The sequence below is a fragment of the Saccopteryx leptura genome, chromosome 3 (genome assembly GCF_036850995.1).
Source record: "Saccopteryx leptura isolate mSacLep1 chromosome 3, mSacLep1_pri_phased_curated, whole genome shotgun sequence".
NCBI lineage: Eukaryota > Metazoa > Chordata > Mammalia > Chiroptera > Emballonuridae > Saccopteryx > Saccopteryx leptura.
The window spans coordinates 14,506,099-14,522,314 of NC_089505.1; the positions used below are offsets into that span (position 1 = coordinate 14,506,099).

At 47.9% G+C, this 16,216-nt stretch overlaps 1 protein-coding gene across 4 annotated transcripts in view; it reads right to left on the reverse strand.

Annotated features, from left to right (window-relative positions):
- Positions 1 to 10,822: 10,822 nt before the first annotated feature.
- ESR1 (estrogen receptor 1) overlaps positions 10,823 to 16,216 on the reverse strand; it is a 343,642-nt gene continuing 338,248 nt past the window's right edge. For 3 of the 4 annotated variants that reach the window (XM_066372976.1, XM_066372975.1, XM_066372977.1), the window contains exon 9: positions 10,823 to 15,267. In XM_066372976.1, coding sequence (XP_066229073.1) covers positions 15,030 to 15,267 — 238 coding nt within the window. In that variant the 3' untranslated portion in view covers positions 10,823 to 15,029. The remainder of the gene's footprint in view (positions 15,268 to 16,216) is intronic. The other variant, XM_066372978.1, reaches the window with a different exon arrangement.

Below are 16,216 nucleotides of genomic sequence, written 5' to 3' on the forward strand. Positions count from 1 at the left end.
ACAACCCACAAGATAAAATTGCCTAGGACAAACACAATTAGTGGTATGAACCTGGGGCCTTTGAGACTCCAATCTCCTGACCAGACTTCTTAGAACGACATCCCGCTGGGTCAGCTCAACACTGACCCACTCCCCCACACCTCACTCTGGCTGCCGTTTGAGGTTATTCCAGTAAAAATACTTCTATGGCTTCCATAAAGAATTTTTTTTTTCATAATGTGAGAAGCGGGGAGGCAGACAGACAGGCTCCCGCATGCATCCTGACCAGGATCTACCCAGTAAGCCCTATCTGGGGCTGATATTCTGTCCATCTGGTGCTACTGCTCCATTGCTCAGCAATCAAGCTATTTTAGCACCTGAGGTGGGGCCATGGAGCCATCTTTAGTCCCCGGGGCTAACTTGCTCAAACCACTCAAGCCATGGCTGCAGGAGGCACGGGGAGTGAGAGAGAGAAAGAAGGGGGAGGGGTGGAGAAGCAGATGGTCACTCCTCCTTATGTGCCCTGACTGGGAATCAAACCCAGGACTTCCACACACCAGGCCGATGCTCTACTGCTGAGCCAACCAGCCGGGGCCCAAAAACTCTTTCTTTTTCTGTCAAGTTTATATTGAAGTTTGTGAGGGCCAGGAGGACTTTAATGTTAGTCTTTGGAATAGAAACGGTGTCTTCTGTCATGACTAGTAGGCACAGAGTGTCCTGGAAATCCTCTGGCCCCTCAAAGATTGCATCTTTTTTGTCCTATTTAAAGCCCCTGTCCAGTCAGCAGTCCCTGCTGTTTCCGCAGCTACGGTGCTGACACCGGTAAGGCTAGGGTCTGGCCCCTCTGCAGAGCTCTGCCCCAGGGCTGGGTGCTTCCCTTTGGCAAGGAGCGCACACGTGTGGTTTTCCAGAGCTCAGCGGGAATGGGAGGCATGGGACCAGGGTGGGGACACAGTTTGGCAGGTAATAAACCTCATTTGTTCCAGGGATTTCAATCTTGTTAATTGGCTAAATGAGGTCCTAGCACCATTTCGCTGGGAGCCTCGCCATGCAGTTTCTTCTCTTGGTGGCCTTTTTGGTACCCGAGAGAGGGGCAGACACAGCCCTGGACACTCCCTTATCACAGAGGGCAGGGACCTGGGGGGACAGGGGGACTCACCTGTCAGCACACTCTCCTGAAAGTGGGACAAAAGAAATTTGAGAAGGCCAGGCTCACCCTCTCTCCTTGCCTCAAGAGCAGCTTCCTGTGTTTATTAATAAAACAGTAGTATTAATAAAGTACTATTATTAATAAAGGATAAAAGAGTATCTATTTATTTTTCTTTCTGCCTCTATGCAATCGTAGAAAATAAATGTAAAATCTCCATATTGCTTGAAGCTCTCTGATACAGGTATAGGCTTTCCGCTGTTTTGTTAAACTGAGGCCAAAGCTTAGACTTTCCGCAGCAAGAAGCCTAAACCTTCCTTGGGGTCTGACTTTTCAAGGTCCAGGTCTCTCTGCTTCTGGGACCGAGGTCCTTGTAATCCTGCCAGGTAATTAGAACAAGCTTCTCTTCCAGATCTCCTCTTTTCATAAAGCTGCCAATGCTTTTCCTTACATATATATCATATACATGTATATGGATATATACACGCATATATGTATATCTATATTAGAGGATATTTCAAAATGAATATGAAGCAATTAAAAAAAGCATTTGATTTTTTTTAATTAAACAAGAACATCAGAAAAGCGAATGACAAGTCAAAGAAAGTTGTTAGATTATGCAGATGAGATGCAAAACCATCTTTTATTTCATTGGTGAAAATGCCTATACAAAAGGTTGAAAGTACTGGAGTATCTGCACATTCCCTGATCCCCTCATTTTTGTGAGCCGTGTATATTTTTAGGACTCAGGAGTGGACTAAATTGTAAGGATTGTTACAGTGTTTTAAAATATTTAATAATAAGGTCAACCATAAGCGGATAACGTGAGTGTGGCATCTTCAGTCTGTCCTTTCATTCCGAAGGAAGGACGGTTTGCTGAGCCCTGGAAACTCGTTTGCATCAGAGGTGGTGACAGGATCGCTCCCGCCGACAGCACCCTCCCCTCGTCCCTCCCTGCTCCCCTCCAGCCTGTGGTCTGGGGCCCCCGGGTATCTAGACACGTGCTCTTGCTGGTGGCCAGTGTGGAAATTCTCAGGAATCTTGACAGCTCCAAGTCTGCCGAGCCTGGGCTGAACTCAATCATTCAACCAGCCCATAAAAATGTTTACCAGCTCACAAACCTTTCATTGGCCTTCCCCACAATTATTGATTTCTCAATAAAAACGGCATCCGATGACAGCTGCAGTCCTGGAGGAAGGTCCAGCTGTGCACGGGGCCTGGACAGTCACGCAGAGCGCCGTCCGCCCCGCGGCCTCTGGGTGACGGGCTCTTCACAGGCGGTCCTGCATCGGCCACTCTGTAGTCGGCGTTTCTGCCCTCGCTGGCTTGGCCACCGTGGTTTCCCCACCCAGTTTCAAAATCACTTTTGAAAATGTTTGCCCGTTCCTTCCTTGTTCCAGTCCCTCCCCCGGCCCCTTCCATTTTCATCTGTGTCGTCAGGATGAAAGCTCTGTTGCATCCCTTCTACCCAGATACCAAGTCCCGGGGCCGTCCGCCATGGTCCTGTGCCCGGGCCATGAGATCGATAGGAGCTGGTCTCGTGACCAGGGGAGGGAGGGAGCCTGGCCTAGGCACCGTCACCCCTGAAACAGGCCCTCCTGCTCCTGAGGGTGCCTCTGCCTCCAGCCTCAAGGTCTCAAGTCATCAGCTAGAAATAGAGCTCCCGCTGATGCCAAGGTGCAGAGGAAAATCTCTCCTCAGCTCACCCACCGCTCCTGGCAGACACCAGGGGCAGGAAAGGTGCCTGGCGTGACCTTAGAAACCCCAAAGGCCTGGCACCCAGTGCCAGGGAGGATATAGCAGAAGTGCGTCTGGAGCTCCTCCACCTGAGGACCACGTCCTAGGAAGACAGGGACACATTTCTGCAGAACCTCGGGCCTTAGCATTAAGCACCTGCCATTTTTCTTTTGAAGAGTCACATTTTGCCTTAGAAGTTCATATGACTTGTTTTGTTTTGTTTTTCTACTCATAAAATGTAAAAAGCTTCTTCGCATACAAAAATGGTCACTTTCTTGGATCTTGAGTAAACTTTCATCTCTTCTCTGTGACTTTAAGTAAACCCCTAGGAAGCTCAAACCCCAGGCTGAGTTCCCCTCACGTTTAGAATCAGGTGTGATCTGATGATGTCCGCGGTGCACGAGATTTCTGATTCTGGGAACCTTAACGAACTGTGTTCATCTTCAGGTTCCTCGTTGTGGGAAAAACGGCTGTGTTAGGCTTGCTCGCAGGTTTACCAGCTGCAAGCACTTTGCCTGATGGGTGCGTGGGCACGTGGCAGCGCCACATGTGTGCGGTTCATATCAGGCTGTGGGTGCTGGCCCTGGGCGGCGATCCTCCCAGATGGCTCTCCTGTCCCCGGGAGGTGCGGTTTTCCCTGCTCCCTTGCCCTTACTGCGAAAAGCAGATTTCCCTTTTGTTGTTTATTTGCTCTCCTGTCTTTGCGAGCCTCCAACAAACGGGTATGGCCCGACGCTTTCTCGCCCCGCAGTTCCTCTACCGTCTGCCCAAATTCAACCGCCAGCATTACACTCATTTATAAAGAAAGGATAATAATATATCTACTCTCAGTGGCCCTGCAGCCAGGCTGGGACACCGTGGACCACGTGGGTGCCGCTCAGGGCAGGGTGACAGGGAATGGGGCCTCTGTGCCTTTGGCTGACCTGACGTTCTTGAATGCCCCATACAAATGAGGGCTCCACAGTGGCAACAACTCCAACTGGTCACCATCACCCATGGGTTCATGGCCAGGGTCACCGTCACCCTTGTCTCTGACCAAGAGGCTAACCCGGTATACACCAAGCTCCCCTATTTCTGCTTCGATTTTGACAGTCCTGTTTGGGGCTGCAGTGAGCCAGTCCCTAAGACCTGGCCAAGGACCTGATTGGCCATCTGCGGTCTGACTCCCTGGCAGTGTCACCCTGACTGGAGGCACGTCAGCTGCTCCGTCCACGTGCAGGTGGAGAATGTGCGCAGGGAAAGCCCGGCCAACATCACTGAGCCTAGATTATCTTTCTCTCTTCCTTTGGGTTGTACTGTCGATGTTCTCGGGCTTCTATGCTCCGGTGGCTCTCCTGGAAGGGGGCACAGCTGCTGAGCGCCACCCCCAACACCTTGTGCAACTCTTCCTAGGGCCTCTGCCTTCTGTCCTTGGCCTGGGCTATACACTGCTGTCTGAGCAGAAACACCACGAAGTGATGTCCTCGCAGCCCCCTGCAGGGGGCACTCGTGGACGGCCTCACCGTCTGCTGCATCTCCGACTTCTTCCAAACCCAGCCCCCGCAGCACTGCCTGGAGGAGGAGGAGCAGGAACGGGAGCCCAGCCTGTCACTGACGCTGACCCTGGGTGAGGCTGGCTACAGCTATGGGGACTGTAAAGCCAGTTGCCGCGGCCACCATCACAGCAGCCTGACCCATGCAGGTTTGCATTGCATTCAGACAGTCGGTAAAGAAACAACGGAGCCAAAAACTGGTGGGCCATCATCTTTAATCCTAGCTTGCACCCGGCAGGCAAGTAAAAACACACACTGGGCTCCAAAACCCACTCATTCAGTGCTCACAAAGCTACTGACTTATCTGAGTTTCCTAGAATCAAAGGTTTCTAGCTCACCAGACTTATCCACCTCTGTTCCCCATTTCCTTCCTTCTCTCTGCACAAACTCTGCACAAACTGGCTTCTCACTCAGCACTCACTATCTTGGCTACTTCTCCTGTCCTCCTCCACATGGCCTTCTCTGCTCTCCTCTCTAACGCCAATCTCAGGAACCAAGAGAGAGCAAGCTCTCGGTCTGTCCCACTTTATAGTGCCGAAATCGAAACCTTTAATCCAGTATACAAAATAGGGAAGTCTCAAATACAAAGTCACTTATCTGCGGCATGATGGGATTGCACCACCCCACATCAAAAAGGGTAGGAAAGGCTTAGTCCTAAAACCAAGTGGTAGGCTACAAGGATCCTGCCTGCCCACAGCCCGCCCCCAACACACTTTAATATCACGTGGGTGACGGGCTTCCATGGGAGCAGCACCATCTTTAACAAAGTGAGCATAATATATTTTATCTGCCCAACAGGGACCCAGCCTCCAAATCCTGGAGTGGGAAGCCACCCAGGCGGGGCTCGTCTGTGTATCCAGCTGGGTCTCAGGCTGTGGGTCGGCATGCCCGTCATGCTGGCAGGGGCCTCACCTGGGATGGGGACGAGGGCTCTGGACAGGCTCTAGGCAACCCAGGTTGGTTTCTGGAGGGGTTTCTATCCCTAATTTCACCTCTGTTCACTATACCAGGGGTCTGGGTGCCCAGAGCAGCCTGATGTTTTGAGGGGGGACTCTCCGTTATGAATAGAGCTCCCTTAGTAGCTCTTCTCTTCTTGGGCTAGGGAAGTGTAATGCTGGTGGCGTGGCCAGGCAGGACCACCCTGGATTCAGGCAGAGCACAGAACTGCGGAGTGGACAGGTGTTGGCCCACTCCCGTTTACTGAATTCTCGTGGAGTCCGGCGAGCGAACAGGCAGGGGAACCACTACTCGCGGCAACAGGCCAGCGATCGGGAAAACCGTCCCTCGCGGTGGTGTGCAAGCCATCCACGCCTAGGAAAGTATAGCCCGTAGCCTTATATAGAAAACACACACACACACACACACACACACACACAGACACACGGCTTTGAGCCACATGCTCATACACTAATCATGCAAAGTCCTTGCAGCCAGAAAACAAGTGTGCAAGCCTAACCACAGCTGTTTTCCCCACAGGAAGGGATCAAGAGATTTGGATAAATGCTGTTTTCGTAATGTAGGTGTGGACTTTTGGTAAAATAGGGCATTCACTTGAAAAATATTTATCTACCTTCGTATAAGGTACTACCTGGCACAATGGAGCCCGACTGTGCAAAAGTTGTGACTCAGGGTTGAATTCAAAGGGAAATTCAAAGATTTTCCATTTGCCAAAGATCCTCTTCAACATTTCAGCTGAGAGGTGATCCAGTTCATACACAGGTGTGGCCTGCTGCGGAGAATTCACCCCTCCTGTACGTTTAACCGGGTGCCCCAGGTAACCTGCAGGCAGTTCCAGTAGAAAGTGTGTTTCTATCTCGAATGAACATCTCTTTTTTGCCTTAGCTTGACTCTTTGTTATGGTTACAAATATTGCAACTTTAAGCAATTATAATTGTGAACTTAAAACTAGCTTCTAATGTGCATAGTCCTAATAATAAACGTAATGAAAAGTTGCTACCTCAATATTAGCTGTGTTCTTAGAGAAGCAAAACTAAACAGAGCAATCCCAAAATCAAATGTACCCAAAGGTTTAAGACTCTGTCACATTGGAGAATGTCACCTGGATCCACGGGGTGAGCTGCATTAACCCCTGGTTAGGCATTCTGACTTTGACACAGCCCAAGGTAGACTGAAAAGTTCCACAGATTGCTGAACATTCTCCCCAAAGCTTGCCAAGCACTGGGAATAACACTTGACACATGCAGACTTCTCCGTCTCTTGGTATTTTGAGAAGAATTGTAAGGGCCAGACAGGGTGTGTGGAGAGGAAGTCTTCCAGCTAGGGCCGGCCAGGTAAAGAGATCGGGAAATCCTCGCTCCAGAAAGCAGCTACAAACCTGAACAAAACTAACAAAAAACAACCACTTCACTCTGCACAGTGGCCAAGGGCACAAAGCAATGTGGAGACGCTTATGCTGAAGAAACTGCTGAACTTCAGGTAATTACAGTGTAAACCTGTGGCATGCTTGCGTGCGGCCACTTCCATTCCCCACCCCCACAGTTTGGTCAGGACCAGCGTCGGGCACGTCACAAGGACTGAGAGCTTGGTGGCCGTGGCCATGGTCTTGGCACTTCGCTCGATTTGGTGGACGAGCAGGGAAGGTTCGCTCCACTCCCCGGAGGCCGTGGCTGTGGCGGTGGCGAGCACATTCCTGTGGAAGGCTGTGTGACATGTGGAGCAGAGACCAGAAAATGCCAGGCAGAAAGCTGGGTCAGGCTCGAAGAGCGCCTGACAATCCAATATGCTCCCCCTCCGCACACAGACCCATCAGCCGAGGACAGAAGGCTCACTGTTTCCAGGTGTTGGGCAATCTCTGTCCAGGCACTGGATAACCACAAAGCTATGCAGACACCGGGGCAATTCCTAGGAAGCCAGGCTTAACAACCAAAACAAGAAACCAATGCAAGACCTAGCAGAAACATCAGAGGCCGGACATTGTCCGGGAGACAAATTTCACATATGTAACCAAGGTGAGTTACTAAACAAAGGCATGACCCACGGAAGGCAGCACCAACTACAACCACTTCTAGGAGGGATCAGAACCCAGAGTTGCTACAGAATAGTATCTAATATGTTCAGTTTTCAATAAAAATTCTAAGTTATGCAGAGAAACAGGGAAATAAGTCCTATACTCAGAAATAAAAGAGGTCAAAAGAAACTGGTTATGTGCCTCACCAAACATTGGTTTTTAGCCAACAAAGACTTCAAGCAGCTTATATAAATGTGTGAAAATATCTAAAGTAAATCATGTTTAAAGCGTTGAAGTATGACAATAGTAAATCAACAAATAGAGATTCTCAGTAAGATAGAAATTACAGGGGAGAAAATAACTAAGTTTATATGTCAGAACTGAAATAGACGCTAACAAGGGAAAAATTCACTTCGAGAATTCAACCCTAAATTCAAGGAGGCAGAAGAAAAATAATCCCTTGAGGACAGATGAATAGAAATCACCTAATTTGAGGAACAGAGAGGAAAGGGATTAAAAAAAGTGAACACAGCCTCAGAAATTTATGGAACAACAATAAAGATAATGACATGGTTTTTTTTTTGTACTTTTCTGAAGCCGGAAACGGGAGGCAGTCAGACAGACTTCCGCATGCACCCCACCGGGATCCACCCAGAACGCCCACCAGGGGGCGATGCTCTGCCCATCCAGGGCATCGCTCTGTCACGACCAGAGCCACTCCAGCGCCTGGGGCAGAGGCCAAGGAGCCATCCCCAGTGCCCGGGCCATCTTTTGCTCCAATGGAACCTTGGCTGCAGGAGGGGAAGAGAGAGACAGAGAGGAAGGAGAGGGGGAGGGGCGGAGAAGCAGACGGGCGCTTCCCCTGTGTGCCCTGGCCGGGAATCGAACCCGGGACTTCCACACGCCAGGTCGACGCTCTACCACTGAGCCAACCGGCCAGGGCTAATGACATGTTTTTAATGAGAGTTACAGGGGAGAGGGAAGGGAGAGATAAAGAGAGCGAAAAATTATTTGAAAAACTAATGGGTGAAAACTTCCTCAACTTGATGAAGAACACCAAGCTATAATACATCCCAGAATCTTAGTGAATCCCAAATTGACTACATACCAAAAGATCTACACCTAAACACATCACAGTCATGCTGTTCTAAAACAAACAACAACAAAAAAATAGAGGAAATCTTGAAGGCTGCAGGAAAAGGTGACTCATTCAATACAGGTGAGTATCAGAAGGGTTGAAGTAATGGAGGTCAGGTGTGGTGGGTTGATATGTTTAAAATGCTAAAAGCAAAACCAAACCAAACTGTGAACTAAGAGTTCCACATCCAGAAAAAAAGCGTCCTTCAAAGATAAAGGTGAAATAAATACTTTACCGCAGTGGTCCCCAACGTTTTTTTGGGCCCACGGACCGGTTTAATGTCAGAAAATATTTTCACGGACCGGCCTTTAGAGTGGGACGGATAAATGTGTCACGTGACTGAGACAAGCGTCAAGAGTGAGTCTTAGACAGATGTAACAGAGGGAATCTGGTCATTTTTTAAAAATAAAACATCGTTCAGACTTAAATGTAAATAAAATGGAAATAATGTGTTATTTATTCTTTCTCTGCGGACTGGTACCAAATGGCCCATAGACCGGTACCGGTCCGCGGCACAGGGGTTGGGGACCACTGCTTTACCGGATAAACAGTGACAGAGAATTCAATGCTAGTAGACTTTTCCTACAAAAAACACTAAAGGAATTCCTTTGACTGAGAGAACGTGGCACCAGACAGTAACTGAAATTTGCAGGAAGAAATGAAAAGTGCTGAAAATGGCAAAAACAAGGAGTAATATTTTAAAAGTCTAATTTATTATCTAACTTCTTTAAAAGATATAAAGTTGTATAAGCCAGTAAATATAACATTTTACTGTTGAGTTTATTAATAGATATAGATATAATAATATACATGGCATTAATAATACAAAGGAGGAAGAGAAAATGGAGCTACTTTGGACCCCAATTTTTTATTTTTATTTTATTAGTTAACATTAGTCTCAAATAGACTGCAGTAAGTCAAGGCACATCCTGTAAAATCAACCAAGAAAATAATTTTCAAATGAGAAAATAAATCAGAAAAATTAAAATAGTACCCTAAAAATATTTAACAAAATGGAGGGGCCCATACTAAGGAAAAGAGAAGTGAAAAAGGAGGTGTACACAGCAATTCTAAAATGTAAAATGTAAGTCCAAACCTATCAATGATTCCTTTAAACATAAACGCTCACAGGGGTAATGACGATTACAAGAGTGATAGCTACTCTATATGTACTGAGAGCTAACGATGTGTGGTCTTATATTAGGAATTGTAGATATTTTCTTTCTTAATCCTCAAAATGCCCTATGTAGTGGTACTACTGTTCTCATTTCCATTTTAGAGAGGAGGAAACGAAGAAAAATTGGGATCGAAGAACTTGCCCAGGGATACCAGAACAAGAAGACAGGAGTTCCTTGGAATCGAAATGACTGAAACCATGTGAAAAACCTAGTCATCCGAATAGGGACCTGAGCGCAGACACGCAGCTGGAGAGGACTCGGGCAGGGAAGAAGCAGGGGCCACCACCGTCCAGCGCTCTCTGTGAATTAACCCGCGTCACCTACACAGCAACCTTTCCAGGCAGGAGGCACGATTATCTCTCTTCACAGGTGAGGAAAGCAAGGCGCAGAGAAATCACCTTGCCCAAAGTGGCACAATAAACGGCAGAGTGCGGATTCACACTGAGTAATCTAGCCGCAGAGCCTGTGAGCGTATTATGCTGCCTCTCAGTAAGTCACACTGTTTTTTTTTCCTCCAACTTCATCAGGCAAATCACCGAGACCAGTAAAAGGGAGCGTGCAGGTAGCTAGTTCCGCGAAGGGCAGGGAGTCCTGAAAATGGAAACCTGGAGGGCGGGGGAATGTATCCATCATTCCTGCTCTACCTTGGCGGAGGGCTTTTGGAGTAAATTTTGTAAGTGTCCGATCCTTCATTCATCCACTCACTCGTTCATTCATAAAAAAAAAATACTCTCAAGCTTGCTGCTTCTTCTCCCTCACGGGAAAGGGGTGGAGGTAAGGCAGACGACGATAATTTTCATGAGTCCCTCATATAATCCTCACATCCACCCTATGAATTGTGTCCCTGTCACCCTTTTGTTGATGAAGAAGTGGCAGCTCAGGCACAAAGCCTGTATGTGGTGGCAGTAGGAAGCGAGGGACTCCAATGCCCACACGCTTCCTCCTGGGCCTGGGACAGGAGCGGGTCGTGGATGTGGGCGGGGACTCCGGCACCCCGACTGCTGGGCGGGATTCACTGTGCTCTACAGATGCATTTCATCATCCTGGTCTTAGGCACTCAGTTGTGAAACGTTGGCCAGAAGTGGAGCTTACGAAAAAAAAAAAAAAAAAAAAAAGAAAAACTAAAAGCTTGTTGTCTTTCATTTGATTTTTTTTATTTGAACATCAAATAGGTTGAGAAAATTGTTTACAGGTGCTTGAGCATCCCACTGGATTCTTTACTTTTTAAAAGTGCAAAAGAGGTTTATAAGTGTGTTTCATTAAACAAAGCAAAGCTGCAACAGAACAGAATCACATCAATAATATTATGCGTCAGCAGAAGGGCATATTAATCCATCAAACACAATTTGGCATTTGAGCCTTTCCCCATAAGACAGGAGCTCTCCACTGAAGAGTATGTAGTGCACAAGAACGCATTGTTTATAAGTTGCGAGAGAACATAAACTGGCAAAATGTCACTTATTAATTCAAGTCTCTGGAACCAATGACCTCTCTGTGAATGCAAAGGGGTCCGTGTCTCAGGCACCTGCTCATGGGGCTGTTTGTTGTCTCCAGGGTACACAGCTCTGTGCAAACACACTCAATATGGGTTTGGAACATGGCAGCATTTACATATTTTAAAATTTCAGGCACATTTGGATGCAAAAAAAAAAAAAAAGAATAGAAATTTTTCTTGAATATCTAAAAGACAGTGCAAAATTGAAGTACCATGATAGAGGCAGCAGTTACTTAGAAAACAATTAAAAATGACTTAGAAAGAGGCCACTCTCGCTTTAATCCAAATGGAAAGGAAATGCAGTTAGAAACAGAGTAGTCGCACTAATGAGAACATGGGTGTTTGGAGCCGCAGTTCATTTCGCTGCAGCTGAGGGTGAGTCAGTTTTCAGGGAGTTCCCCTAAGGAAGTGCACAATGGGTTCCGGGTCATCCTCCCAAGACTTGCTCCAAAGAGAACCATGGCTGCCTCCTAAGCTAGCGCATGACCCTATCTGCCTTTAATAACTCGTTTCCCAAAGCAGACTGGCCCGCGAACGTCAGACACGACTACGGTCCTAGCGATCGTTCCCAGTGTGCACAGTCCATCTCAGAGCCGGCATAAGATCTGGAATAGGAAAAGATTTGGAATGGGTTCCATGTGGGGGTACTTTCAACCAATGGCCTACGTCAATGGCCATTTCAATGTATAAGATTTTAACAGGTGAGAACACCTGGATGTGACTGAAAGTAAATGATCAGTTAAGTCCCTTATTTATTCGGCCCCAGAAAGGGATATTGATGTGGTTAAACATACTTACAAGAGTTAACAGGGAAAGTTACTCACAGATGGCACTCACTTCCTTAGGGGTTTTGCAACCTACAGCTGGTCTTCTCTTTGGATGAACTAGCCTCTCTGACCGTTGTGGGACGCCATTACAGAGTCCTGACAGCAAGCCCAGAGCTCTCCAGTGGCCACAAACACAGACCGCTGTCTCTTCCTTGGACGGCACTGCGCATGTCGCTTGTTCCTCCCTGGAACTCAAGCTGTCATTTCAGAAATGGCTGTCAGCGCAGGTTATTTGTGGCTTACAAGGCAGAAGGCCGAGCGCTGAGGCAAACCCCGGACACCGGTATTGATCTGCCTCATCGTCCTTTCCAGATTCTTATTACTGTATTTTTTGTTCTCCAAATTCCTGAACCCACTTCCCCACAGTACCTCAACACGCCTCTCAGGCCAAGCATGTCTTTTAAACCCTAAATTGCCTGGTAGTGGGGGTAAATCACAGCATGCTCCCTACACCCAAACAGCCGCAGCAGCAGCAAAATGTCAGCTGTCCATTAGTGGCACTTCAAATACTGAAGAGATTTCTAGAAGTATTTGAGACTCCTGGGCTAACATTCCAGCCATCTGGTATTCTCGGCCCATTTCAAATATAGTAGTATCTTAACATGAATACAAACACACTAGATGAAGATTGTAAAACCCTCTCCTGTAGTACTGTTTGGATTTAGCTGGTATTATATCATCTATAGTCCTAATATTTTTTTTGTTTGTTTTTATTTTTTTAAAAGAAAATCTAAGTATAAACATTAAAAAGAGCCCACTGACCCATTAGCTACTGTCCAAAAATATTACTACTAATATTTTGGTAAAGCAAAATTAGCTGCCCTGAATAAATTTTCCTTTTCAGGTATAATCTCTGCTACATAAAGATTGTCTATCACTCAATATCCAACAATAGGCATCTGGATTAGTGCTATTTTGTCTACTGTGGATATAAAAGTTGATATGAAATGTGATCTTCATTTAAATGAATAATCACCAGGCCTCAGGCATCAATGACTGCATACAAAAAAAAACTGAATATTTTTTGTTGGTTTTGCGTGTTAACCCAGTCAAATCAAATCCAGAACTGAATCACTACATTCAATTGTCTAATAAACAAGCATTGTAATTTCAAAAATATATATATTATAATATATAAGGTGCTCCTTAAACAAAACAACAAAAGAATTATGTTCTAAACATATTCTTAATGACAAGACATAAAGTTGCCCCCAAATTTAGATGCACATATACGAAAAACACTTCTTTTTTTCCTTTCTTTTTTCTTTTTCTTTTTTTTTTTTTTGGCCCTGCCTGGTTCCCAGTCCTCTGATGACCAGGTATTGGGCATTAGAAATGAGGGAAATTCACTTTTTGAAATAGGCATCCCCGGAGAAGCCCAGGGAGCTTAGCTGGGTTATTGGCTGACACATCACCTCTCAAAGGGATTCAAATGATAGACAGTGAAGTCACTAGAGAGAACCAAACTTTCTTTTTAGCTGAGAAGAGGAAACCCACAGTTGCTCTCAACCAACAGAGGTCCTAGAGAAGGCTGCCCTGCGGCTAGAGCGAGGCTTTCTCTTTTAGTCTATAGGTCAATAGGAACGATTCCTGTGGCCTCGTTCTAGTCTCGTTCTCCTGGCTTATAAAGTTTAATGAAATCAGCTCTGGGGGAAGTTTTTCATGTTATCCCCCAAAGCCAAAACCTCATTTTTTGGATGCTCTCTAAATAACCAAGGGCATGTGTAGTCTGAGCACGCCCCAGGCGCCTGAGTAGGGTGTGCTCCTCTCCTCGGCCCCTGTCCAGCTTCAGAGTGTGCTCAGCCAGCTGCAGGGACCCCGCTGTCCATGGCGACTGCTCCCAATCAGGGCCATATGAGGAAGTGAAGAGAAGGGGGGCTCCCCATGGGCCCTAGGGCAGCCGGCAGGACACAGGGCACTGGGGAGCTGCAGCCCGTGGCCCGGACACCCTGAGCCTCACAGTTCTATCCAGTGTCTACCCTGCTTCCCTCCAAGTTCTGTAGTACCTACAACAATCATGCACACTTACTATTTTAGCCTAGTGCCTCGGGGCTTCAAGTGTCACTAGGGTGCCCACTTACTTATGTGAAGTGCTTTTGGTCATAGGCTGGGCAGCACACACGACTAATTCACCTTCAGTGTTAGTTACACAGCAGAAAGCTGGGGGGAGGAGGCTCTCTGTTATAAAACAAAAACAAGAAATTAAAAAAAAATGTATCCTTCACAGAGACACTGGTATATGTGGAGGTGACTTAACTGGGATCAACTTGTTGTTTTCCACAGGTCCCTGGGCAGCAAAACTTAGCCAGAACCCAGGACCTGTATACATCGTGTTCTCAAAAGCCAACGGAAGAGTATTCAGCAAATCTGAAGGTGCAGTGTGAGAAGTTGACGAAGTCTGGACAACTAGGGGCTCTCCCTTCCCTGTGTGCCTCTCGTATTCCTAGAGGGGAAATGAACAATGACCGGAGGTTCAGCTACAGCCACGCCACAGAGTGAAAACGTCCTGGCGCCCCTTTAACAAAAGGGCGCATCACCCTAGGAATACAAGAGGGCGCCATGATCAACCCTTCATCCAGCTTTCTCCAAGTCAGCAGGTAAAGGAGCCACTTCTATATTTTTTCCTGTGGCTTAGATTCATTAAAAAAAGTGCTTCACAGAGGTGAAAGAAAGGTCCACTCTCCGGCCTGGCTCTCAACACGTTGCTTAAACACACAGGCTCATCTGAGCTCCAGCTCGCAGACTGGGTTCAGTCACAGAACGCTAGAGGAGTCCTCGTGCTTGGCAATGTAGCAAAGGGAGAAAGAGCGCTGTTACAGAAAACTCGGCCCTGCGCTCCCTCGGGCTGTTCCCAGAAGAAGGCGCGCCGCTTAGAACTGAGAAAGCGAACGAACGGCCACTCGGACGACAGAGCCGCGGTGGAGGCTGCAAGCTGGAGTGTGTTCAGGAGCAGAATTTTGCTGTGGTGGTTATGATGTGGGTAGAATGCCGCGGGGATTCTCAGAAACCTGGGAGAGCCGGGGAGCTCTCAGATTGTGGTGGGGAAACCCTCCGCCTCCCCGCCGCCGATGTAATACGTTTGCAAGGAATGTGATAACATGGGGCCCATGGTGTCCATCTGGCCCTGGTGCGGCTCCGCCATGGGGCCGGCCCCGCTGCTGGCCGGGGAGTGCAGGCGGTGGGCGTCCAGCATCTCCAGCAGCAGGTCGTAGAGGGGCACCACGTTCTTGCACTTCATGTTGTAGAGATGCTCCATGCCCTTGTTGCTGGTGGGGGGGGGGGGGGAAGACACAGAGAGAAGACCACTTTAGACCATCGCCCGCCCCAGGGCAGCGGAAGTAAAAGCTCTAAAGCACATGCCAATCTTTCTTCCTGTGTAAAGAGCCATTTTAGTTGCTGCTCTGCAGGTGGCCCGCCCACTGACTCGAATGACAGCCTATTCCCTCTGTGGGCATCCCATCTCAACAGAGCACAGACGGGATACACAACCTGCTAGGACAGAGTTGTTATGTTTTGTTTTTAAGTGGAGGACAGTTCAAGAAGTTCCCTTGCTTAAAACTTCCCAATGGCTTCCCATTTAACTCAGAGTGAAATCTAAAGTTCTTTCTGTGCTCTACAAGGTGCAACTGGTGTGACTCCGCCCACCGTTCAGAGCTCCCCCACCCCGACTCCTTCCCCAACGCCCTCCCTGTTGCCACATTCGTCTTGGGGCTGTCCCATGAAGAAACTAAACTCTCTTTCTTCCCAGACTCAGGGCCTCTGCACTGGCTGTTCCTTCTGCCCAGAGTGCCCTTCCCTCAGCTCTTCAAATGCTCCTTTCTCTGAAAGGCCTTCTGTCCCCCAGTGGCAATGGCCACAGCTCTGCAGCTGCAGCCCTCTCCTTTGATGTTACTCTATGTTTCCCACCCCAGATTCTTCTGTTTCTCCACGTCTGTGTTCATATTTCTCCTTAACCACCCAAGCATGTGCACACACGCACAGACACGCACACACGTGTACGCACATGTCAACACATACACCACAAGTTCCATGAGGGCAGCGACTGGCCCATCCCGCAGGCCTACAGTGGCGCCACGGCCCTGGCCAATGTCCGGATGATGGGGGCTAAATGGACGCAGGGAAGTGTGGGCACCTGGCATTGCTCCGTTCACCACACCCCTCCTCTGTGCTCCTCCGTCAGCCCCACCTTGCTCTGTCCCCACCACGCCCCCAAGG